Source organism: Podarcis liolepis, assembly GCF_965112155.1.
Source record: "Podarcis liolepis genome assembly, chromosome: 14".
NCBI lineage: Eukaryota > Metazoa > Chordata > Lepidosauria > Squamata > Lacertidae > Podarcis > Podarcis liolepis.
The window spans coordinates 51,951,139-51,977,738 of NC_139569.1; the positions used below are offsets into that span (position 1 = coordinate 51,951,139).

The window sequence follows — 26,600 nt, forward strand, 5'->3', positions numbered from 1 at the left end:
CCTGACTTTTAGAAGACATCTGAAGGCAGCCCTTCCCTGTTTAGGGAAGTTTTTAATGTTTGATGTTTTATCACATTTTTAATATTCTGTTGGGTACCACCCAGAGTGGTTGGAGAGGCCCAGCCAGATGGGTGGCGTATAAATAAATAAATTATTATTATTATTATTATTATTATTATTATTATTATTATTGCTGGTAAGGCCAAAGACCTTTCTGTGACTGATTCCACAGAGACCGACTGCCAGAGACAGCAGACAAGAGACTAGAGAGGATGACTTAATATAAGGCAATTTCATAAGTTTCAATGAAGGCTTTTGACTCTCAAAGAGAATTAGAAAAAATCATGGAGGACAGGGTTATGAATGGCTAGTAGCCATGACAGCTGCATGCTACTCCTAAATACCAATTGCTGGGAATCAGTAGTGGGGAGATGACTCAGGTCCAGTTCGTAGGCTTCCTGCATGTATCTAGTTAGCTACTGTGAGAACAGGATGCTGGCCTAGACTAGCCTTTGGTCTGATCCAGCACGGTTCTTCTGGCATCCTGATTTTTGCCTGGGTGGCTTCACCAAACCTATATGAGGTTCCATTCAGCACTGAATGGAGCATTTTGCATGGGCATTCGTCAACAAACATGTATTGTAGAAGCCAAGATTTACTGCCTCTTTGAGCCAAATAATTTTAATGCCATCTTGAGAGGAATTAATTCAGTGTTTTATTTTTATTTTTTTTTAGAAAAATCTTAACCTCTTCTTGCCTTCATTGGAGGAAATTTATAAATGAGCAAATTATTCCATTTTTAGATTTGTGTTAACCTTCTGATTGCAGTGAGATTGCTGCAGCAAGATAGCAAAAGCCACATTAATAATTATGTTGTGTAGGCAAAAACAAATAAACAAAACTTCATTTTTAATCAATTTTTAGACCTGATTTCTAAGCACTTGTTTCATACACAAGTTGAGTGGGAGGAGGGGAGAGAGCTGCATTCATGTACTTATTTTGCTATATTTATATTCTGCCTTCCTTCCATTATAGAACTCAAGGTAGCCCACTTGGGGTTCCCAGATTCAGACCAGACCCAGACCTGCACAGCTTCAGCAAGGTGGTGGCCTCCTCCTATATACCCTGGAATCTCTTTCTAGTTCCACATGGTCAGAAACCTCATGAGAACTCAAAGTTCCCTCTTCATGTATAAACAGCATATCGGTGCAACCTCATGGCCAGGCTGCCTACAAACCTTTGGCAAGAGAAAAGGAAATGACTGAGATACCGGCTGACCTCTTTTACACTTGCCTCTACTCTAACTATTATTAGCCACTGCTGGAGACACTCCACGTGTCTTCTACTGGTCTGACCTGTATATGAAAGTTACCTTCCTAATGCCATCATTTGCATTACAAGACCATATTAATGGGGGAAAGGGGGTGGGGGATGAGCCAAAGGGGAAGCTATTCTCCAAGTGCCCAAAATGTTTTATTGTTGCTCTACTGGAAACAAGAAATGCCTTCCTAAGGGGTAATCCTCAAATCAGCACCCTGCAACAATGTACTGCTGTAACTCTCTCCTTTGCCAAATGCATATTAATAGGCATTCAATGTTCTGCTGCTGCCAAGCAACATTTTGCTGAGCACTGAGGTTAAGGGCGAGTTGGGTAAAAACCCTTTAAACAAACAAGCAAGCAAACCTTCTGACCCTACATTTAGTTCAAGAGCTAAAAGATGACTCACAAGCCTTTTTGTGCTCTACTAGGACATCTAAGTCCAACAAGAGGCCATGTCAGGTCATTCCATGGTCAGCCAGAGTCACCCAGATGTCTCCAGGTGCCATCTTGCACAAGAACTGGACCATAAGAACATAAAGCGAGTTCCATGAGATCTGATACCCTTTCCCACAGTGGCCACCAGATGCCTCGGGGAAGACCACAAGCAGGACACAAGGGTAGTTCTCTCCCACTGCCCTCTAGCAACTGGTAGTCAGATACACTTTGCCTCTGGATCCGGGAAGAATTTGTCTCACCTGTTAAAAACATTTAAGCCAGCGGTCTTCCCTACATCTTGCAACTATGAATTTCATAGGTTAATTGTATACTAGTGCCAGATGCTCTGCTTTACGAACCAACTTAGGATCATAAGAAGAGCCAGCTGGATCAGCATCAGTGGCCAACAAGATGTCTGTGGCATCTAAAATCAGGACCTCTCCTTTGGCTTCCAGCAACTGGTATTCAGAAGCATTACTGCCTCTGACCGTGGAGGCAAAGCCGAGCCATCATGGCTAGTTGCCATTCATAGCCTTATCCTCCAACTCATGGTTTTAGAAAAGCCATAAAAAACCTCTTCTTCATTAACTGCCCCGTGACAATTACAAGCTATTGTACACAATGTAAAGCTGCCACCCTCCTTATTTAAGTGAAACACTCAATACTTTCCCAAGCCTTCTTACAAATCAACTATTGACAAACCGGTTAACCTAACAGCAAAATGATAATGTAAGATACAACATTAGACAAATCAGATGTTCAAAAGCAAACAAACAATCTTTGACATTGACGATTTGCGATGAACATCTCTAAAATACCTGTTTTCAGAACAGGCAATTAACAGTTCCTGCAATGAGGAGGAAATGAGAGCAATCACATCTCACAATAACTTTGCTCATAAAGGTATGGAAAAGAAGAAGCTGTTTTCTATTGGATTCACACTATACTAAGCAAAGTTGTTAATGTGCACTTTTAAATTGCACTGTACAATTAAGCTGCTTCTGCTGTTTGGGAAGTTGCTTCTCTCTGGAGATCTGATCCGAGACAGTGGATTTGGCTACAGGAGCAGAATTGAAATTTCAAATACTGTACCTGGAAAGCTGCCGAACATCTTGCTCCCAGAGTTTCAGCTCATGTGCCCTCTCCCTCTGTCAACTGTGCCATCACAGGTCTCCTCAGGATCCACCTTGCCCAAAGGGGAGGACTATTTAACTTTCAAAAAGTTTCCCTCCCTTGTAGATTTGCCTTTGTTGCTTTATCACAGCCAAGAGTTAACATGGTGGGTTTGGTGCTTGCAGCAAGAGTACTTCTATCATTTCTCAGACACAGCTCTGAGCTCGGTGCTTTCACTTTATTTCATCTCCCTGACTGTCCCCCCACTGCCGCCATCCAGCATGCTCTCCCAAATAACACCACATCAAATGCCAGGTCTTTTTAATGCTAAAGCAAAAGTGATGAGGTCAGTAGGACTCAGCTGAACAGGATCAGTGCATCTCCCCAACACACCCAAGGAGGAGGAGAAGCTGATCCCTTTCCAGCTGACTGACCAAAGAACAGTTTCCGTATTTATATTCATTCATTTTAATTACTATGGAGAGAACATTGTGATGATCATTAAAATAATGACTAACAACACAGGTTAGAGAGAAGTGGTGCGTCTGCAAACATTTCCAGTGTAGACTATGATGATATACTGACTTGGGTCAGTAGCAAAATAATCTTTCTGCAAATACAACTGGTACTGAAATCTTTTTTTAAAAAAATTAATAATATTTATTCAAAGTTTAAGAATTAAAGAAAGCAGTAAAAAAGAAAAAGAAAAAATAAACAATACAAATTACAATACATATAAAAAAGCAAAAGACACAATACATCAAAACAAAAACAAAAGCAAAAATAGTTAAAAACACATCTAATATTTCCATATCTTTATGTTTCTGTATCTTTATGTTTATGTTTCATCGACCTCCTCACACCTCCCTTTTTGTGTTCTAGTTATTAATTATTTCAGCAAATCCTTTCCATCTTTCACTGTTTTCTGTCATTTAATTATCTTAATTTATTTTAACCTTATCTTACCATTAAAACCCTAAAACTTATTTATACTTAACTCCTTATAACATTTCTACTAAAGCCATATAATTTCATTCCAACATTTTTCTAACACTCATTAATTTTGCAACATTTCTCTAAATATTTTTTTTAAAAAACTCCCCCCCCCCAATCTTCTTCCACCGTCTCTTCTCCCTGGTCTCGGATTCTGTCAGTCCTTTCTATCAATACCATATAGTCCATCAACCTGGTGACCTTCTGTCCGAGGCTCTTAACTCTCTTACATGTCCCTTCTGCAGATCTTCTTCATGCACTTTATCTTCTGCTGATCTTGTTCTTAATTTCCTTCCTTTGGCACTGAGGAGTAGATCTCGAGGAAACTCCAACCTAACAATGTCTTTATTCCTTCTCGACAGGTCAGCCCATTCTCCATAGTCAGAACTAAAGTCCAAAAGATATTTCAGAGCGCCAATCTCCCCCTGACCCAAATCCAGATCCCAAAGGCCAGAGCATCCCTGCATAAGAGGATCTATCCAACTTTCCTTCTCCAATCCAAGCAGGGCTCCATCCCACCAAATCTGGCTTTCTCTAGATTCGCTCATAAAGGGCAACAGCTTATGTTCATCAAATTGCCTCTGTGAGGCCGGGGCTCTCTCCACTTGAATTACTTGAGGTTCAACAACAACTTTCTCCTTCGACTTCTCCACAGCTTGCCATGTCAAAACAGATCCTGAGTCAATTCCTGAGTAATTTCTGTGTAGGTATTCACTTTTTGTCCCAACTCAGTCATTTTTTGTCCCAAATTGTCAATTTTAATAATCATCACATCCGTCTTCTCATGAAGCTGTTCCAATAAAGCACTTGTCTTGCAAAATGCAATCACTAAGGCTTCTTCTGTCAACATTCTTGTCCAAGGTCAGTCTCTGATTCTCACGATCTTTAATCTCTGCAGCTAGAAAATTCCCCAGCTCCACTCCTGCAACAGTTTCAAAAGCTCCCTCTAGGGGAAACAATTTCTATTTGTATCCATCCTTTTGAACACAGATCCAGCGACAGAGTTAGTTTCGATTTTCAGTTACTATTTTGTTCATTTTTAAGTGCAAAAGGAAACAATGGAAACAATATATTTCTCTTATTTAACTATCTGTCAACATACGTTTTATTCACAGTCAATGAACTTTCCCAAAAGGTCAATCTTACTGGCAGCCCGTTCCCAGGTTCGAAACGGTGGTGATTTATCTTTCTTCACTCTCTCTCCTGCAGGCTTAAACAATCTAAAATTTCCCCCCTCTTCTCCTGCTTCCAAGGGGGGTTTAGTAATTTTGACCGATGGAGATTTAATCCTTCACAAAAGACTTTCCAGGCTTTAGCTTGCAACGTCTTTGCTTCAATCTATTTACAAGAGAGGAAGGCGGACTTCCTGTTTGAAACCTTCCCGTTTCGATGCCAAATTAAGAAGTTTAGAGATCCAATTTTCCGTTCTACTCACAGGTAGTTGTTTAGAGTCCAATTGTCCACAGGAAAAAGTCAGCGCTCTCCGGCAACAGCAATGCGGCTTCACTCCGTGAAAGAAGCAGTTGATTCGAAGCACCGCGCCGCTCACCCCACGTCGCTCCGGATCCCTGAAACCGGGTTTCCCCACAAGTAGGGGAGGCGCAAAAGGTGCCAGCCGAATCCCACGTCCACAGGCTTCTCCCGCCTGTGGTTTTTAGTGGGTCTCCGCCTCGCCGTGGCGGTCCAGACCCTGATTTCCACGGAGCGGATTCCTCCCGATCAGAGGAAATCTGCCATTGCCAGAGGCGCTAACCCGGAAATCTATCAGGGCACATGCTTTCGTGGACTAGAGTCATCAGATGCATAAAGTTTTATCCTTATTTTTCTGGGGTGTTCTCTTTCAGTGGCTGCTTTTTCACTATACCAGAGTTGGGCCCTCCAGATCCTGCTGCACTTCAGTTCACTTCAGCAATACACATGCATCCATCAGGGAGGGAGAGAGCTAAATCAGAGACGAACCAGGTGCCTGGAATGGAACTTTGTCCTGGTCTGCTTGTCAGCAAACATCTCTTTTTCAACTTCTCATATTCCCAAAGTGGACAATAGCACAGGCAATACTATTCATTTGTGGATTTTTGCCAAAAGAGGTTTACAATCCTCTTGGCATAAGTGTGAGAGACCTAAAGAGAGAGAGCATTTAGATTCTATGCATGAATCTTCTCTTAGCTAACAGCAATTTTAACATATTCAATAGGAGTTAAGCTCCACAAAATCAAAGGGATAATCAGGCACTTTCCAAACTGTTCAGTAACAGAAGTAACACTCCGCCCTGTCCCCCTCTTTCTACATGTCAGGGATGGGGAGCGCCGGTGTCTCTACAGATGTTGCTGGACTCTCCCATCATCTCCAGCCAATATGGCCAATGGTCAAGCAGGATGAGAGTCCAGCAACACCTGTAGGACTCCCCAGGTCCCACACTCCTCTCTTATCTGCTTCTCCATTTTCTTTTTAAAAACCTTTAAAACAAAGCAATCAAAATTAGAATCCAGGCCTGCAGAACTTGAGTTCTGTGCCCATCCTAACCCTTTCTGCTGCCCCTCACCCTTTCACGCTCTTCCTCAGCATGCAGCGCTGTCTTTCTGACCTCATTTCCCAAGAGTTCCTGCCCGCAGCCTATACTAGGAAGCTGCCTTATGCCATGTCAGACTCCGCTAATGAAGCTGTCGCATAGCAAATCAGACCAAGAATATACCTAGTCCAATTTTGTCTGCTCTGATCAGTTGTAGCTCTCCAGGTCTCAGCAGACAAAGAAGGGCGCTTCCAATCCATCTGCTGCTGGAACCTTCTCACTGAAGATGCCATTTTCATTTTGTGACATGTCTTTTTAGAATGTAAGTCTGAATGTAAGTCTATAAAACAGTAAAAACTACAACATTTATTAAAAACAAAACAGCAATGCACAATTAAACACCATGTAAGGAATGGAAAGACCCAGACTGTAAAACTTAAGTTATTTAAAAAGCCTGGATAAATAGAAATATCTTTATCGAGCACTGAAAACACAGTGCCAGGAAAACCTGTCTGGGGAGGCTATTCCATAATCAGGGAGCCACTACCCAAAAGGCCCTGTCCCTAGCTCACTTCATCTGGCGGTGTGAGCAGGAGAGACCTCAGTGGCTGTTAGCCATGCTGGACACTCTGTCTTCAGAGGCAGAGAATGCAAGCTGCTTGCCAGGATGTCTGCAAGCAGGGCTTGAAGGTTACTTCTGCTGTTTGACCCCAGGAGATGGTATTCAGAAGTACTCATCTGTATATGTGCTTTGTAACCTGGAACGTAACCTGCTGCACAAAAAAAGTCACATTCTTTGCTCCACCTACTTTCGCCACTGACTTTGTCCACGCTGAAAAGCAGCAGCAGGAACATTGCCCATGACAGAATGTGGTCCTGGGCTGAAGAAAGTTCCCCTCCCTGAGCTAATCCTTCCTTCCCTGCCTCAGAAGCCAGATAGCCACCTATATGGGATCTTGTAGAAGTTAATTTCCTGCATTGACAAGGGGTTGAATTGAATGACCTTTGAAGTCCCCTTCCAACTCTGTTATTCTCCGACTCTACTTTTAACTGGGTGAGATGTAAGATGTGCAGACCTGGTTTATATTATATTTTATGCCACATCAGAACACATTTCAAACATGTGGAATGTGCTTCCATATATGTAGTCCTTGTGCTGGTAACCTTGAGGCTGGGTTACTGCAGTGCACTCTCTGTGGGGCTGCCCCTGGGCCTAGTTTGAAGCTCCAGCTGGTGCAGAAGGAGGTAGCCAGACTGCTGAAGGAGGCATCCGGCCACCTAAGTGTGACTCCCTATCTGCTACTGAGCCAGGTTCAAGGTTCTTGTTTGTTACAAAGCCCTGAACCACTCAGATCCTGGGGACCTCAGGGGTCGCCTGAACCCTGCTATCTCAGCTCAGTCACAGAGATCATCTGCAGGAGTCTTGTTGGTCATTCCCCAAGTTGGTGAGGCTCATTTGGCTACAACAAGAACCTAAGCCTTCAGTGTCATCAGCCCAGTCCTGTGGAACACCCTGCCACTAGAGATGGAGCAAGGGTCTTTTAAACTTTTAAGCCCACTGCAGGTTTTTCAATTCTTTCAGGTTTATACGGGCAATTAGGAAAACACATTTCCTTAACAATTACCTCATTTCTGATTTTAACATTTTGATATGGTTATTTTGTATGATTTTACATATAATTTTTGTAAACCGCTCTGGTACCTTTTTATGAATAGTGGTGTAAAAGAAAGGAAGAAGTAGAGGTAGTTGGTGGCTGGCAAAGAGAAGTGGAAGCAGAATGAAAAGGGGCATGAGAGGGGAAGGAAGGTGCCCTACTCAATTGTGGCTTCAGTCCCAAACACTTTGTGCTCAAGCCCTGCCCATCTGTAGCATATGGACCCCAGGAAATTAATCCGAGGGAATGTGGCCCTTGACAGAAAAAAGACTGCCACCCCTGCCAAAAACAGTTGTACATTCTCCCTTGACACATATTATGAACTGCTCCACACAAAATTTGAGAAATCACAAGCATATGTGGACCAACATGGACCAATTCATCCTTCATAGAAATAGCATATGAGAATCATGAATGCCAAGAATTAATAGTTGGTAGTCAGTCAACTTTTTAAATATCAGAATTGCATCCACAAACAGCACTCCAGGACAAATTAATTCCCATTTTCTCTCATACATAGCCTACACATTGGCAGAAGTTATTCTGTATCACCTTGTCTACACATATTAATTTTATCTGTTTACAGGATTATTATTTATTTTTTAAAAAACCTTCCCTCTTAAGCAGAAAACACTCAAAGCAGCTTCCTATTCATGTATATTCCTCTATACATAAAAATGCAAGGCTGTCGTCATGCACCCCCGATGGGAGCCTCATCAGAATCCTGGTTGTGCATGAAGTCAGTGTGGGGAACAAACAAGGAGGCGGGTTGCACCACAGCAGCTGCCATGGCATAGGCACTAGGGGGGAAAGACACTGAGGACAAAAGTCATGAGAGAGGTCTGAATGGACTGGGAAAGGAGGGCTGTTGTCTTTTTAAAAAGGTGTTTTAACCAGGAAGGAGAAATGGCAGAGATGGGAACAAAATAGAAACTAACACCAAAAGCTAACACAACAGAACCCTTCCCAATTCCTTTTTTGCTGTATTGAAACCTTGTTTTAAGCCACCTCTTCTTCTCAGTGTCTCCCACCTTGGCTTGCTCTCGTCAAACCTCTGCTATTGTTTAAAACCACCGGTTCCCTCATTGGCACTCCTTTCTTGCTATCCTGAAACTTCTCCCTCATCCATTACTCAGCTGCCTCATATGAGAGAGAAGAAAGATACAGAGCCCTCAAATATTCCATAGACTCACATGATGTCTTGCATTGGGGTAATATGTCTTGTCTTCAACATGTAGTTTCAGATTCAATGTAGTAATTTAGAATGGGTATTTTATTAACAAGAGAACACCCACACACAACATTCATCAACTGGACTGAACCATCTCTGACTGAACAAGCTGAGTGACAGGCTTGCTCTTAAAATAGCACAGGGAGACAAGCCCCCAAAACTTGGGACTGGTGACTGAAGACCCAATATCTCAGGACAGCGAGTTCCACACCCTGAGCATTGCTACAAAGAAGGTCTTGTCCCTCGTTTCCACCAGCAACACCTCACCTGGTAGAGAGACATCTAGCAGAGCCTCTCCAACTGGCTGCAGGGGACAGGCAAGTCAGTGGGCTGTATCCCATGCTATTCCTACTCAGAGTACAGCCATTAGAATAATAGAACTGTAGAGTTGGAAGGGACCCCAGGGTCATCTAGTCCAACCCCCTGCAATGCAGGAATCTCAGCTAAAGCATCCATGGCAGGTGGTCATCTGACCTCCACTTAAAAACCACCAAGGAAGGAAAGATCTATTAATAGATCTGACTAAGTTAGGTTCTGCAATTTTAATGGGGCTACTCTGAGTAGAACTTAGTTGGCTACGACCCTACATAAACTCTACAGACCCTACCTGCATAGGGTACCAATGTACGGGGTTTTTAACCCACTGAGCCTCTAAACCAACTTCCCCCAATCTGGCGCCCTCCAGGTCTTTTGGGCTTCCTCTCCCATCGTCCCTGACTATGGGCTGACTGTTAGCTTGGCAGGGCTGATGGCAGTCCAACATTTGGGGAGCACCAGGTTGGGAAAGGCTGCTCTATAATTTAAAGCAAGACATGGAATAAACCCTTAGGAACCCAGAGCCTGACGCCAAGGCAGACCCTTGGCCCAGGTAACTCAGGGGGGCCTCCACTGACAGGCAGCAACTCTGGGATTCCTTCCGGCCTTGCCTGGGCAGGCCTGACCATTGAGCTACAGTTCTTCCCTGAGGTGCTCGTAAATATTTAAACACCTAAGCTAATGTTACTGGAATTTGTACCAGGATGTATGGCAACTTCTATGGGGCTGGCAACTGTCAAAGTCAGTGTGGGGCAAGCCTTTCCTTTTGAATTTACACTGGTTGGCAGGCTGGTGCTGCATGACATCTGACGTGGCTGGAAGACCTTATCACCGTAGAATTTAGACACTTAGTGGCCTCTCTGCTAAACTGGGGCCAAGCAGGAGAGTGGTTTTGGTGATCTGGATGACTGTCCCCGAGAATCGATCTTGAGACCACCCCATTCATTTTCTTAATGACTCTAAATGGCTTCTCTACAGCCCACTGTTTTGACACTTGGAGCCCTAGAAATTGAATTAGCCCCTAGAAATTAAATTCTCCAACACTGTGTGATGATGAAACACGAGAAACAAACAAAAACAAGCCACATAGTAATGAAGCTGTGCTTTTAATGTTCCACAGGACAAGACCTTTTATTGTGGAAGAAATTAGAGTGGCAGATGTTCCATGAAGGAAGCAAACAGTCGCCACTACCTTTGCATTTTTTCATTCAGTGGGATTCAGGTGGATTATCTCCCCCAGCAAAAGATAAGAGTATTTTAAACCATTTTTTATTAAACGGTCTGTTTTGCTTGCAGTAACTGTATGTAACATATATCACAGACATTATTGACCTGAGAGCAAACCAGAATACGTAAAACCTGATTTTCATTCTTTTTTTCAAAGCATGATACTTGAATTCATAAAAGCTGAAATATCTAATTAAAAATCAGATTGACTCGTTTTCTTTCACATGCAGTGCATTGTTTGTTTGTTTGTTTCTTTGTTTGATTGTAAAAGGGTTGTGACCTGCACTTCCAATGTAACACAGCCAAATGTATACTTTTCTTGTTACTAAGTAGGCAGAAAACATTTCTTAGATCAGTTTTTATTCATTTATTATTTTGTAATTTTCTCAACAGCACCTTCATCCAAACTATGGACTCCAGGATGGTGTACATGAAAATCACACATCATTCTAATACTAATAAAATATTTTTTTAAAATAATAATAATAACAACATAAAAAAATTTATTTAATCAAAGACCAGAATTTTTATGCTGATGAATTCTTACCCTTTGGCAAAAACACAGCTAATCTTTTTTTAAAGAACATCTGCTTGCTTTTGGATTTTACGTTGTACTGTCATTCAGGTTAAGGATGCTCTTATAAAACATAGTCATGTAAAAGGATGTTAAAGCCACAAAGCAAACATAATGACAGAAAGAACTTAAGCATGTCCTGCAGCCTAACAACCAATTTGTCTATAAGTGTCCATTAGACTTCACACTCACAGTGCAACCTTGTTTTGATCCTTCATAACAATCATTGGGAAACTTATGTACAATACACTCATGCCTGATAGCTGGGAGCTATAAATGATTTTCCCCAACTTCTACAGCAAGGTTGTACAATGATCTGAGAGTACTTAGAAGAGAGCACACAAAACAGTATAAAAACAGAACCTATTTAATGCTCAGTTTTGCTCCTGACAAATAATGTTTTATCATTAGCATCTGTATACACCTCAGTGACTCACATGCACTATCAGCAAAATGAAGAGAGATGATTCTGCTGAGAGTGAGCTAAATTATCATTTTATGTGTCCCAGACAAATGAGAACATGACCATAGGAACCCCTGCAAACAACTGGATATTAAATAAAAGTTTCAACTCTTCTTTACTGTAACATAAAAGGCTTGGCAATGATTTTTCAAGTTAAGTTATGGTAAGTTAAGTTGATATGCTATATGAAGTTCTTTAGAAAAGGCATACAAGGTGTTTGCATATTCCTTAAATATTATGATATTTATATTGTGATCCTGAAACCAGCTAAATTGGTTCTAAGCAGATAAAAACAAGCTTGTAAAAAATATCTGCCAGAGGGAATAAAGGGCAAGCCATGGGACAGAATGAGCAACGTGCATTTCACATACAGTCAAGGCAGTATTCCTTACTCACTACGAGGCTTCAGATGAGCAGAGTAGTAACCACTGTATTCTCTTTCTCATGTCATATATTCTGCTAATCTATCTGAATGGAGAGAGAATCAATCATATCAAGTGCAGGAAACAGGAGCAGACTATTAGCTGGTGGTTCTAAGATGCTCCAGCTACCTTCTGTGCCATCAGCACTTTTCCCCTCTGACATTTTACACTCTCTCACTGCGACCGAGGGTCAGGAGGAGAGCAAGTTACTGCTCCGATGTGGCTTTTTAAGCTTGTGTATATGACTGGACCTTCAAATATGTTAATACAATTTAAGCAATATGATGAATGCCTCTCTCTTGTTGGCCAGAGACAGGCAGGGCAAGAGAAAGAGAGATGCATCCATTATATATCTACATTTCATTTTGCACATCAAAAAGAAAATCACATATACAAAAGATGAAGAATTGCATATGAGAAGTACCGGTAAATGGATTTTGGTTCTGCCATTCCCCTCCCCCATGGAAACTTGTAGTGCTATATTGTTAAACCAAATAGTTGAGGCAATTCTGCTATGCTCTGTTCCCCCCCATGTCAGCCTATTCAGTTTGATTTTAGATTTTATTCTCCTTCAGGTTTTTCCTTCTAAAAACTACCCGTGTCCTATTGCTTGAAGTCAAACTGATCCTTCACAAGTCACCAGTTATTGCAATGCATCTTTGCACCTTACTCACCCACAGTACATAATCACAATATGACAGTCTACCCCCTCAACATGCCGTGTGTGCGTGTGCACAGAGAGGAGCTGAGCAAAAGCCATTGAAGGAAACAGAGAAAAGCACACATGCACTATATAATTCTGAATCAAGCAGCTAAGGTCAAATTCTCACAATGCATTGCACACACACACTCTCACACACCCCCCCCCCCACCCCTCCAGTAACTATCACAAACACCAATTATTTGGCAAGGATAAGACACACTTTATTCATCTAGGGTTTTATAAAAAATCAAAATGCTGTTACCAAGCAGATCAAAGACTATGTTCCATGTTCTGAAATCCATAAAGGCCCTCCCTTATCACTCCCGCTCTGTATCTCTCTGGAAGAGCATCCATGATCTCAGAGCAAATTTAACCAACATCCTCAGTTAAAAAAGAAATAGATTGGGAGCTTGATAGTGCAAAGCATGACACTTTTGAACTCTAAAACAGCTTCCAATTGGTTATGTCAACGAAGCCTCTCTTCCTCTACCCCCACCCCCACCCCGCACACGGAGGGGCGAGGAAACTAGCCGGCTTTTGCGAAAAGAAAAGAAAAAAGAAAACTACTAAGCACAGCATCAAGGTCTGACTCTGCGGGGAAGGGGGGCTGTTTTGCCGCAAATAATTCATGGAACCCTCCCCCCCCCCCGGTGCGCTGGTGTCTTTCCAGCATCCAGATGACAGAGAGGGAGGATTTCACTGCAAAGAAACCGGGCGATTCTGCCGATTTGCCACGGTTCGCATTTTAATGAATGCAGCACTCCTGGCCCCGCGGAGCCGAGCTGCGTGGCCGTGGAAGAGCAGGTCAGCGGGGAGAGCTTCCTCGGCCAGGGGGGCGCGCGTGGGCGCGCAGCGGCTCTCCGGCCCCGAAGCCGAGCGGGACCGGCGGCGCCCAGAACCCGCAGCGCGGCGCCCGCTACTCACCAGAGCTTCCTCTTTAAGGGCATGAGGCTGCCCCGGTTGGAGGCGGTCACCCCGATGGCCATCTGCAAGACAGTCAGGTATTTCTGATACTTCATTTTGCCGTCGCCCCCCCGGTCCCTGCTGCGTCCCCGCCGCCGCCACCGACAGAGTCTCTCCAGCCGCTGCATGCAATCATCAAATTTTTATTTCCAGGCATCTGCCGTCCCTGCGTCGCGCTTCTTCCCTCCTCCGCCTCCTCCTCCTGCTCCTGCCGCGCTCCCTCGCTCCCTCGCGCTCCCGCTCGCTCGCGCCGGGCAGCCCCCCCCGCCCCCGCCTCCTCCTGCAGCTCCCTCTCTCCTCCCCGCTCGCGCTCCCTCTTCCTCTCTCCTCCTCCTCCTGCTGCTGCCTCGCTCGCTCGCTCGCTCTTTCTTTCGCTCTCCCTCAGCTGACAGGAGCGCCTCTTCCTCCTCCTCCTCCTCCTCCTCGCCCCTTCACGCTTGCCCACCTTTGCGATCCCTGCTCCTGTTCCGCTCCCCCTCCGGGTTCATTCACACGTGCGTACCTATCGCGTCATGATTAGCCCAATTGCACGTGGGAATGGGCCAACCCAGCTACAACACACACACACAAACTCAAAGAAAGGAAGAAAATATTGGTGTGGTCTCCAGTGCAACGCTTTTGGATCATTTCAGGGGCAGAAGTGGCACATCAATGCCTTCATAAGGTGGTTTAGTAATGGTTTTGCATGTGAACAGGCCATTGGAGTGCATCTCTCTCTCTCTCTCTCTCTCTCTCTCTCTCTCACACACACACACACACACGTGCAAGTACAAAGAGGGAGATGACATTAATATCTCCTCCAGTGTGATGCTTTGGAGCTTTTTGGGTGCCAGCAGTGGAAAGGCTGGTTCACACATGCAATGCTCCATAACTGCACCACATACAGTTCAACCCTGAACACCATTTCAAAGAAGTAGGTCGGAGTTCAAAGAGGCTTGCTTGTTCGTGAATAAGTTTAAAGTTGCAAAATGAGGGATTATTTGCATTTGTGAACAGGCCACTCACATGGTCATCAATCCACTGTTGTGATTATTTGCACATGTGAATGGGCCATCTCAGATTAACCACCATCAACACTAAACTTTTATATCACTGAATGTCAACACAATGCGTTGAGGCATTTCAGCAATAACATATTGAAGGGGCTCCTTACACATCTGCAGTGCAATCCTAGGCACGGTTATTCAGAAGTACAGTGGTACCTCGAGTTAAGATCTTAATTCGTTCTGGAGGTCTGTTCTTAATCTGAAACTGTTCTTAACCTGAAGCACCACTTTAGCTAATGGGGCCTCCTGCTGCCGCCGCATGATTTCTTTTCTCATCCTGAAGCAAAGTTCTTAACCCGAGGTACTATTTCTGGGTTAGCAGAGTCTGTAACCTGAAGCGTCTGTAACCTGACGTGTCTGTAACCCAAGGCACCACTACTGTGTGGGTGTGTTTAAAGTATGGTTGTAGACGAATGAATCAGTGGCCCCTAACCCTGAGGGCTATGCTCCACCTCCATTACTGAATACCAGTCCCTGGGAACTGCAGGAGGGGCGAGCGCTCTGGTCCTCAGGTCCTGCATGCAGGTTTCCTCTGGGCATCCAGGTGGACCCTGTGAGTACAGAACACTCCACCGGTCTTGTCCAGCAAGCTCTTCTTACATTCTTACATTTGTGTGTTGATGTGGGAAAAGCCCCTCTTAGAATCATGGAATCATAGAATGGTAGAATTGGAAAGGACTCCAAGGGTCATCTAGTCCAACCCCCTGCAATGCAGGGATCTCAGCTAAAGCAGCCATTACAAATTACCATCCAATCTCTGTTTTAAAAACCTCCAAGGAAGGAGAGTCCACCGCCCTCCTGCGAGAGACTGTTCCACTGCAGAACAGCTCTAATCGTCAAAAAGTTTTTCTGAATGTTTAGTGAGAATCTCCTTTCTTGTAACTTGAAGCCATTGGTTCGAGTTCTCCCTTCCAGAGCAGGAGAGAACAAGCTTGTTCCCTCTTCCCTGTGACAGCCCTTGAGATATTTGCAGGTGGCGATCGTATCTCCTCTCAGTCTCCTCTTTTCCAGGCTAAACACACCCAGCTCCTTCAAGCTGTCCTCATAAGGCTTAGTTTCCAGACCCTGGATCATCTTGGTCTCTCTCCTCGAATTCTGTGCCCAGAATTGGACACAGTATTCCAGGTGTGGTCTGACCAAGGCAGAAGAGAGTGGGACTGTGACTTCCCTTGATCTGGACACTAGACTTCTCTTGATGCAGCCTAGAATAGCATTAGATCCCCCCCCCCCGCTGCATCACACTGCATCAACCTGTGGTCCACCAAGACCCCCAGATCCTTTTCACATGTACTGCTAGTAAGCCAGGTGTCCTCCATCCCATATTTTTGCAGCTGGTTCTTCCTTCCTAAGTGCAGAACCTTACATTTGTCCCTATTGAAATTCATTTTGTTAGCTTGCGCCCAGTTCTCCAATCAGTTAAGGACATTTTGAATTCTGTTTCTGTGGCATTAGCTATCCCTTCCAGTTTGGTGTCATCCACAAATTGGATGAGCATCCTCTCAATTCCTTCATCCAAGTTGTTTATAAAGACATTGAACAACAACGGGTCCAGGACACAACCCTGTGGCCCCCCACTTGCCACTTTTTTCCAGGATGATAAGGAACCATTTTTGGGTTTGGTCAATCAAACAGCTACAAATCCACCTAATTTTACCTTGTTCATCCCACATTTTTCAGCTTCCTTGTGAGAATATCATGGGGGACTTTGTCAAAAGCCTTACTGATCCATGAAGTTTGTAATTCCGTCAAAAAATAAATCAGATTGGTCTGGCATGACTTGTTTTTGAGAAACCCAGGCTGAGTCTTAGTAATCACAGCATCTTTTTCTAAGTGCTCACAGACCGACTATTGAATTACCGGTATCTGTTCTGGGACCTTTGCTGGTATCTATGTCAAGCTCACCGGTCTGTAGTTACCTGGGTCTTCTTTCCCCCCCTTTTTGAAGATGGAGACAACATTTGCCTGCCTCCAGTCTGTAGGGACCTCACCTGTTTCTTCCCAGGTAATTAAGGCTGTGGTCTTAGTGGTTCTTTGTACATGTGAATGAGCAGATACAGGTAAACCACTACAGAGAGAGAGAGAGAGAGAGAGAGAGAGAGAGAGCGCCCACACTTTTGTATCGGCTCCCATCACCTCCAACACAACTGGGGACTTGTTCAGATATTTTGGCTGCAGATCACTAATACATGCTCATTGTTCAATTAGAGCATCACCAATGGATGACAAGCATGCTTGAATGGACCACTGTTGCAGACGCAGACCCTGGTGGAATTTTCCTATCGTGTCCAATGCTCTTTAACAGAATCTAGTTACACAGTTGCCAGTCAAAGAGTGTGCAATAAGCAGGTGAAAGTCATATATGTACAGTGGTACCTCGGGTTAAGGACTTAATTCGTTCCGGAGGTACGTTCTTAACCTGAAACTGTTCTTAACCTGAAGCACCAATTTAGCTAATGGGGCCTCCTCCTGCTGCTGCTGCTGCTGCTGCTGCGCCGCTGCACGATTTCTGTTCTCATCCTGAAGCAAAGTTCTTAACCCGAGGTATTATTTCTGGGTTAGCGGAGTCTGTAACCTGACGTGTCTGTAACCCAAGGTACCACTGTATGTGGGAACCATCTCAGAGCCTGGAGCAAGTTATGTGAGACTATCATGAGACCTTAAGGACAATATCCTAATATTTATAAATAAAACAAATCTTTTTTAAAATGTTACTAGCCCGCAACACCAATAATAATAACCCCAACAGGAATGTGCCTGAAACAACCAACATTTGTATTACATATGTGTGTTTATTTTTTGTTTGCATTCAGTTTTGTTGTTTTTCTTTTTTTTCTGTGTTTCTTTTTTCTTTCTATCTTTTGTTATTGTGTGTTAGTGAACTGTATGCTCTTGTTTAAATAAACAAAAATATTATATAAAAAATAGGAGAAGAGATTCCAAGGGATTCTGTGCTCAAATTACAGGGAAACTGAGGAGGAGGCAGCATGATTTTGTTGAGTCCAGAGTTGAGGTTTATGGATTTTACTAAAGGTTCCTATATCTATATACATATCTATACACATCCAAACACACATGTACTCATACACATCAACTCATGAAGGGTTCTTCAAACACCCCCAACCCCTAATTCAAGAATGGTTCCTGTTCAGAGAAACTCCCTTTTAAAAAATTACTTTTGTCCTCTTGTTTCCCTCCATAACTCAAACTGGTCTCCTGCATTGCTTTTGCATTTGTAGCATCTCCCTCTGCCCTCCAAAACCAATTGCTGACATAGGCTATGTACACGCCATATATTTAAAGCACATTTAAGACACACAACTCCCAAAGAATCATGGGAACTGTAGTTTAGCCCCACAGAGCTACAATTCCCAACACCCTCCATAAACTACAGTTCCCAATATTCCGTGGGGGTGCTCTAAATCTATGGTGTGTACACAGGACCCCCCACAAACATACAGAGTACAATCCTATGCATGTTTAGTCAGATTAAAATCACAGATCACCTTCTTGCTTCTGAAAAGGTTTTCTTAATTGTCTGCATAAGCCTAGGGTTGCCATCCATCCCTAAAAAAACATGGTTGTCCTTTTTTGGAGAGAAGTGACCCTGTCCTGTTTGGACTTCAAACAGGATGCCTTTTTTCATGTATTCCTCCTGCTGCTGCTGCTTTTCAAAACTGTGTGGGCAGAGGGTGGGTCTGGTGGAGGAAGACAGCAAGAGCCTGAGCGGGTGTGTGGGTGTGTGACTCAGGTTCAATCTTCATTAGGCCATGAATAACCTTAGGCCAGTGCTATAGCTCTCAGCCTAACCATTTTCATGGGGTTGTTGTATGGATAAAGTGTGGGAGAGGACCACATACTTTAAGGTCCTTAGAGAAAAGGGGGTATAAAAATGCAATAATACAGTCTAACATACCCCCCCCCACAGATCTGTACATGGATAGCAGGAGCTCTAGGCATAAATTCAGGGCTAGCCCAAGATACTTTGCTGCCTGAGGCGGAATATCAAAGAGTGTCCCGCTCCCCAAGTCAAAGTATATAACACCCAAGACTGGCCAAGTGATTTTTGTCTCCTGAAACTGAGGCCACATTCACAACATACACTTAAAGCACTATGATATCACTTTCAACAGCCTTGGCTTCCCACAATAGGTCTGGGAATAATAGTGTGTTAAGGGAGCTGAGTGTTCCTAGGAGACCCCCCCCCATTCCACTCCCAGAGCCACAGTAACCAGAGTTCCCTGGGAAGAGGGATTGATCATTCTGTACAGCATGAGACTCTTGGTCTCAGGGCTGTGGGTTCCAGCCCCATGTTGGGCAAAAGATTCCTGCATTGCAGGGGGCTAGACTAGATTTCCCCAGGGTCCCTTCCAACTCTATCATTCTATGATCTATGATTCTGCGGCCTGTAGCTCTGGGAGGGGAACGGGAATCTCCTGACCCTTAACAAACTATAGCTCCCAGGATTCTTTGGAAGAAGCCATGACTGTATAAAGTGGCACCACAGGGCGTTTCATGTATCGTGTGAATGTGGCCAGAAAATCTCGCCCTGGAGTAGAACATAGTAAAAATAACCTGCTGCTTGCTGCTCTTTCATTAAGCCCCAAATTGGCTGCCTTATGCAGCCGCCTGACTCTGCCTTAGGCCAGCCGTGTTTTCATGCAGGCTTTTAACTCTTACCTTCAATTGCACTGCCCATCCACACAACCCACACACACTGTTCAGAAACAAAGCTCTCCTCTCCCTGCCCCCCCCCGGGGTCACACAAAGGCTACCCAAGGGCGGCTTGTTTTCTACACACACCTTTCCTCACAGATCTCAGCATGACCTTGGTCTGAACCTTACACACGCAGGTCCTTTCAGGAGAGTCCCCTCCTATGTGCCCAGGATTTCTCTCTCCTCTGCTCTCTGAAGCACGCAGGCACACAGAGACACACACGGCTCTGCCATTGCTTCCCTAGCAGCTGGTCCTCCATGCGTCCTCTTCTTGCCCTGCGCCTGCCTGGAGCTCCTCCAGCTCTGCTCCCCACCCCCACCCCAGCCACCCTCCCTCTAACTTTCCAAGTCCCCACTACCCTTACAGCTGCTCCCCCCCCCCCGTTACCTGGGACCTGTGCTCCTTTGCCCCTGCTCAGCAGGGGGCTGCTGGGCTCTTCCCTTGGCCCTGTCCCATGAGGCTGGGGCTCTCCTGCTGCTGCTGCTGCTAGCGAAGAGCCATGCCGCAGCTCTGTCCCACAGCCGTGCCAGGAACCAGAGGGAGCAGCTACCTTTGCCACTGCCATCCTTTGAGGCCTGGCGCTGCCCTCTCCCCTCTGGGTCTCTGTCCTCAGCACTCCAAATCTCATTAGCGCTGAGAATAGCCCCATATTATTGTAATCCTTCCACTGCCACTACGATCACCTGTGCTTTGCAGCTATAACCTGAATGTGGAACCAAACAACACTTCGGCGTATGTAGCTCTCCCAGCTACGTGAAGGGGTCTCTGCCATGGGTGGCTACTTTTAAAATTCATTTGCTGTTGTCGTCATTATACATTGCCTTGAGACATATGTGTGGGAGGCATTTCATAAATAACAAATCATAATCATCCGTCTGTCAATCTGTTCCTTTTATTATGGTTAGTGACCAGTACTCAAAGCAAGGAGCTGTGTGGAAGTGTATAAAATGTTACTGAACAAAGCAAAACAGAGAACCATCGTGATACAGTTAATGAATATTGGACTGTAGAACGCCAGCCACAGCAAGCAAAATGGTAAGTTTGCTACCATTAGTTCCCAGCGAGTTTTACATGTGGAACCTCAGTATTTAGCCAGCCTTGAAGAGGTGGGTGCATTCTGATCTGAGTGAAAAGGCTTCTTCTTTTCTGAAGATTCACTGCTTCAGAAATAAAGGTTAAAATTAGCCCATGAAAGCTTCCCTTTTAAGCTGCAAATGGATGCACTCTGCTGAACTCACAAATGTGAAGAAGGAAGGCTAATATCTAATAAATATCTCCTCTCCTAGCATCTATACACATACCTAGTGAGTGTGTCAGCCACCTCCTGGGATTGTTCTGGCTGTGGATTTCCTGCATTGAACAGGGCGTTAGGCTATATGGTCTCCCAAAACTCCACCAACTACAGCATATGATTCAATGCGTTCAGTTATTTTCTGTCCACACCAAGCTCTTGGTGTGTGGCTGCTGTCGCATGATGACAGCTCCTAGGAGCCACAGGGGAGAGCTGAGTGAAGGGAAGGAACCAAAGGTAGCAAACTACCACTTCCGGGTTGGCACCATCGCCGAATGGCGGACTTCCTCCGAGCTCCGGAGGGAGTCTGCTTGACAGGGGTTGGGTTCTGCCGTACTGGCGATGCGGGGACCCTCAAAAACCACGGGCGCGGATGCCCGTGGACATGGTGACTCGGCGGGCACCGTTAGCGCCCTCCCGACCCGCGAAGGAGCCTTTTTAAAGGCTACAGAACGGGGGACGGGGAGCGGCGCGGTGCTGTGAGTCTACTGCTTCCCCTGCTGAGCGAAACCGCATGCCATTCGTCGGAGAGCGCTGACTTCTTCCTTTAAAAATTTGGACTAAAAACCAAGAACAACAACCCGTGAGTAATTTGGAAATTGGATTAAAACTTTTCCTTTTTTGTGGATTCGGCACGAGCGGGGGAGGTGCAAAGAGGAAGTCCGTCTCCCCCCCATTGTAAACATTTCAAAGCAAGGATTTGACAACTAAGGTTGAGAGAAGAGTCTTTTTTTTTTTTCCTTTTCGGATAAAAGTTATTAATTCCACGGATTTAAAAGTATAAGTTACTGTGCTGGAGGATAAGAGCTTATTTTTTGATTAAGTGCCCCCCTTCCCGGGACCGGGAGTGATCCGCGAGAGGAGCCTGCTGAGGAGTTACAGAAGGTTTTGACAGCTGTCAAATTAGCTGTCAAAGTCGGAAAAACAGAAAGCATTGGTCTAGCCGGTTTTATTGTTACAAGTTGTTGAAAATAAAGAAAGACTGAAACAAATTAACCTGACTTTTGGACTGGAAGTGAAAGGAATACTAAATAACCAGAATCCCTCTAGAGGGGGTTCACGGACATTACAATAATGGAAATAGGTCGGAAAATACTGGCTGACTTGGATGAGGTTGTTTTTCTCATGGGAAAGCTGCGAAAGATGTACGAGCAAGGTCATGTTTTGTCTACAAGTCCTACAAAATTGAAGTCAACAGCAAATATATCTATGGAGTTGGAAAAGGACTTGACGTACAAAACCCAGGCAGCTGGACAAGAAAAGAAACTAGAGACTGAAGAGGAGGAAGAGATATACGCTGAACAGGAGGAGCAGAAAGGAGGGGCTGAAATGTTACAGAAGGCGAATGAGAGCCGGAGGCCTGCCAAGATGGCTGCAAAAGAAAACAAGGATTGGAAGAGGAAAATTTGGTTTGAACCAACTTGGAAAGATCTTCTTTTGTGGAGATCTGAAGATCTAGGGACTATTAAACCGATCAAGGTGGAAGCTGGAGCTTTTGGGACATTTGGATCTAAGAAACAGGACTTGAGCTCCACCTTTAAACAAGGAGGCCTGGCTGGAAGGAATATGGACATTATAGAGAGAGTGCCCCCCCGAGACTGGGTGTTAATTACAAGGGACTTTCAAAGAAGCCGGCAGAAAGGGACTGAGAGAGATTTAAGAGCCTCGGACGTGAGGTTGCCAGACTAATAATGGATGGACTAATGGACTATGGTTTTGGGATTGAAACCGGGGAAGGGAGGGTGGGGTTTGGAAATCCAAAGGGGGCTTGATCTTTTCTATTCGGTGTTTAATTTTATGTTGTTATCAGTATAAGAATGGGGAATTCGTGGAAGGGAAATTGGGTCAACCTTAGAAAAAGATTTTTATAAACGATTAAGGTACATAAGTTAAAAGTTGGTATATAAACTGAATTAAATACAATAATGAATTAAGGGTAAAAATTAAATATAAATAAACAAAATAACAAAGTAAGGTTAAGAAATTAGAGATAAGAACTTGTTGGATAAATATTTGAATTTGGAATACAAGAAGGGGAGGTGAGGGGAAGTCGCGGAAAAAAGTTATTGAAAATTGGACTGTAAAGGATGAACTCTTTTTTTCCTTTTTTTTCCTTTTTGTCTTTTGTATTATTCGAAATTCTAATAAATATTACTTAAAAAAAAAACCAACAAAGGTAGCAAACTACCCCAGAAGGAGCAGGATGTGTCCCCCACCCTTCCCCTAACACTCCATACACCCCAGGAAAGGCTTCAATGGGCCGGCTAAACCAGGGGAGGGGAGCTGATGGGTCTCAAACCCTCAGTGAGTTAGGGGCTTCCCCTGCATGTGAAGACAGGCTCCAGCAGTTTGGGTCGACAAGACCAGTGTTAGGCCCAATGGTCAGGAAGGCAGTTTCTGCACGTGCTGTAGAGGGAAGTGAGGGGCAGATGGGGCTTGTCAACCTGGGAAGGGAGCTCTTTGAGGAGGAGGAGAAAAACTGATCCTGAACTTCCGCTGCCTTGCAGGATATCTTCGGGAAAAAGCTAAGGAGTAAACCCCTCACAAATACGGAGTGGAGTCCCTAAGATGTTTGGATGGTGCCTTGTACACCTCCTTCCAGCAACTCCTGCAGCCAAGCATTTGCCCAATGTATTGCCCTGCTTTCCTTTGGACTCCATCAGTGAGGCCAAGAGGAGGCCAAGAGGGCCTGTCATTTGGGCAGCCCAGGACCTCCATATATGCTGCCCAGGCTTGTGCCCCAGGGAGATCACTTTGGTGCTACAAAGCAGTGATTCAGCTTCACCCATGGAGGCACACTTCATTGTCTCTTCAGACTGACGGATACCAACAACAATATTGTTTGTATCAGCAACATTGCATACTGAATTCTAATGGAAAGGTGATTCACACCCCATGATGGCATATACTAATTCAGGGGGAGAGTGCCATTGCTTATACAAATGAAAGGACACAACACAACACAACACAACACAACACAACACAACACAACACACACACACACACACAGAGAGAGAGAGAGGGGGGGGGTATTGGCAAGGTTTGCAGGAGTGCAAGAAGAAAACAAAAAGGTTTGGAGTGGGAATCCCTCAAAAACTACCCCATGAGAACTGGGTGTGCTCAGTGGTCATAGAATGGCAAGAGATGGAAAACTGAAGGGAGGGAGAATGGAAGGAATCTTCCACACAGCAACATTTTGTTGTAGATTTTACTAGTTTTCTATAATACCTAGAGTGTGGTTTTTGATGCCATTTGAACACAGAGAAAAAAGAACCACTTCCAAATCCTATTTGCAGGTCACTGATAGGTCAGATTCTGGTTTTGCATGCTTGATTCATCTTGAAAAACCTTGTAAATTGTAAGGAAAAGCACTTCCATTAAAAACAGTAGACTGTTAAGAGTCCCACGGTTAATCAGATTAAAGTTACAATGAACATTAATGTAATAGGATTTGTTATAATCAGGAGCAAGAGAGGAATTGCCTTAATATTAGCAAAAGATGGCTGAGGGTATGATCTCTTGGAAACTCCTAGGGAGGAACAAGAGATGAACAAGAGCCATGCTGTTCTTACTACATGAAGCACAAACTATTTTTTTTAAAAAAATATTTGGCTCATTTATTTATTTATTATTTTTGGATCAGTGGATACATTTGCAATTTTGAGAAAGTGTCATGGGAGCCTTTAGCAAGACTGCTCCCATAGGCCATAGCACAAAACCAAAAAATGGTTGCCACACCTAATAGAGGAAAAAGAGGCAATGCCACAGAATGGACTGGTTTTGCCCCCTCCCCTGCCCCACCACCAATGTGGGGAGAAGCCTCAACATCAGCCACCACCTACTCACAGAAGGAAGTTCTTCCCTGTTCAGAACAGATAGGAGGGTACGTGTCCAATCCTGGCATCCAATTAAATGCAGAGATTTTTAAGGTGGCATGGATAAAGGTGTTTGAGTATATAGTTCTGCAGAGTGGAGAAAAGTCAGGAGGTTAAAATCTCTCCTGCAGCCCCAGCTAGGCAGAAGCCCCCCCCCCCCCAAAAAAAATCAATGTGCTTGCATAGGAGCAAGCTGTTACTTAACCGTTGTGATGAGCCAGTTCTTTTCATCGTAAAAATATTTTTTAGTATTTGTATTTGTTTCCTTTCTTTAAAATATTTATATCCTGCTTTTCCATCATTGACAGTTAATATGCCAGACAATTATGTATATTACAATCAGCACAATTTTCAAACACCTTAAAATAAATAATGCCTGATCCTCCACTACTCCTTGGAGTCTTCCTATTTTGAACCCACTCCTCCGTCTGATCCAGTTGAATTGAAAGCCATCTCTCCCTTCCCCACAGTACTGCATCTATGTCCTTTGGCAAGGCTCCCTCTGCAGCAGCCCCTTTCCTTCATAAATCCACCTCTTCCCTGCAGCAAGTCTGGAAGGCTCTCCTTAGTGGTCCCCCTGCGTGGGTGGGGATGCGTTCCCTTGGCAGATATGCAGCTGTGGCAACCCATGACGCCAGCCTGTTTCTTTTCCCACTCCCACTCCCAAATCCTAGAACCTCACTGTCTAGAGCTTGATCCTAGCTGAGACCTGGCAGACTGGCTTGGAACCTTTTCCAGACCCTGCAAGTGCCCCTATTTTTCAGGGACAGTCCCAGATTAACAGAAGCCATCCTGTTTTCTGATTTGATTCCAGAATGTCCCACTTTTCCTTAGGACAACCCTATTTTCATCAGGGAAATGTTGGAGGGTGTGGAGTTATGCGACCCCTGAGGGCAGCCCTCTATAGGGAAGTTTTTAAATGTTTAATATTTTATTATGTTCTTCTATATTGTATGTTGGAAGCCACCCAGAGTGGCTGGGGCAACCTAGTCAGTTGGGCAGGGTATATTATTATTATTATTATTATTATTATTATTATTATTATTAACATTTCAATTTTCAGTGGAGAAATGTTGGAGGGTATGCCTTCTCTCAGCAACATTTTACACAGACTGAGAAAACTCAGCAGACCACGTACCTGACAATGGCACAGGATTGGCTTACAGTGGACAGGTGGATTCTGGCCTGATGTGTCCATATTCCCTGGGGGTGCAAAGAACTGGTGCCTGACATTGTAGACTGCATGACACACAGCACAATCACATGATCTGAGTATGAATAAATGAGAAATATTATCCCATTGGTGGTTGTTTTGATTGGTTTTATTGATGACCTACCCATCTGTTTTGGTTTTTTGCATTTTACTTGGTATGTTATTGTTGGACACCTTGAGCAATATTTGGTGGAATGGCTGGGTACAAATTTAATGCATTGGTCAATCAATTAAAAATGCAAATCAAAAATTACAAAAGATATGTGAAGTATTTGCTGGTGCTCAATGAACCTTGCAAGGTTCTCAAAATGTTTTTTTTTTCCTTGAACAGAATTTAACTTCACTTTTTAACTTTTCTATTCTTTTTTCTCTTCTAATCCACACTACATACACTTAACACCTTTATACTCTTTCTGTCTCTCTGAATCTCATTAGCAGACTTTATTCTAGTAATCAGATTTTTAAAACTTTTGATCCCTGTTGGCATTTATTAGGGGCAGGGGGAAAAGCCAAACATTTATTTTCTACATTTTAATT

At 44.1% G+C, this 26,600-nt stretch overlaps 2 protein-coding genes across 11 annotated transcripts in view; one reads left to right on the forward strand and one right to left on the reverse strand.

Annotated features, from left to right (window-relative positions):
- The window catches only part of TJP1 (tight junction protein 1), a 338,860-nt gene that overhangs the window by 270,262 nt on the left and 41,998 nt on the right, over positions 1–26,600 (reverse strand). Inside the window, exon 1 of one of the 9 annotated variants that reach the window (XM_083475514.1) lies at positions 13,886–14,121. The exons of 6 other annotated variants lie outside the window; for them this stretch is intronic. In XM_083475514.1, coding sequence (XP_083331640.1) covers positions 13,886–14,052 — 167 coding nt within the window. In that variant the 5' untranslated portion in view covers positions 14,053–14,121. Of the gene's footprint in view, positions 1–6,554; positions 6,695–13,885; positions 14,122–26,600 lie in introns of those variants that run through there. 2 more of the 9 variants (XM_083475508.1, XM_083475515.1) reach the window with 2 other exon arrangements.
- Positions 23,645–26,600, forward strand: part of TM2D3 (TM2 domain containing 3) — an 84,001-nt gene continuing 81,045 nt past the window's right edge. For both annotated transcript variants that reach the window (XM_083476021.1, XM_083476022.1), the window contains exon 1: positions 23,645–23,649. In XM_083476021.1, coding sequence (XP_083332147.1) covers position 23,649 — 1 coding nt within the window. In that variant the 5' untranslated portion in view covers positions 23,645–23,648. The remainder of the gene's footprint in view (positions 23,650–26,600) is intronic.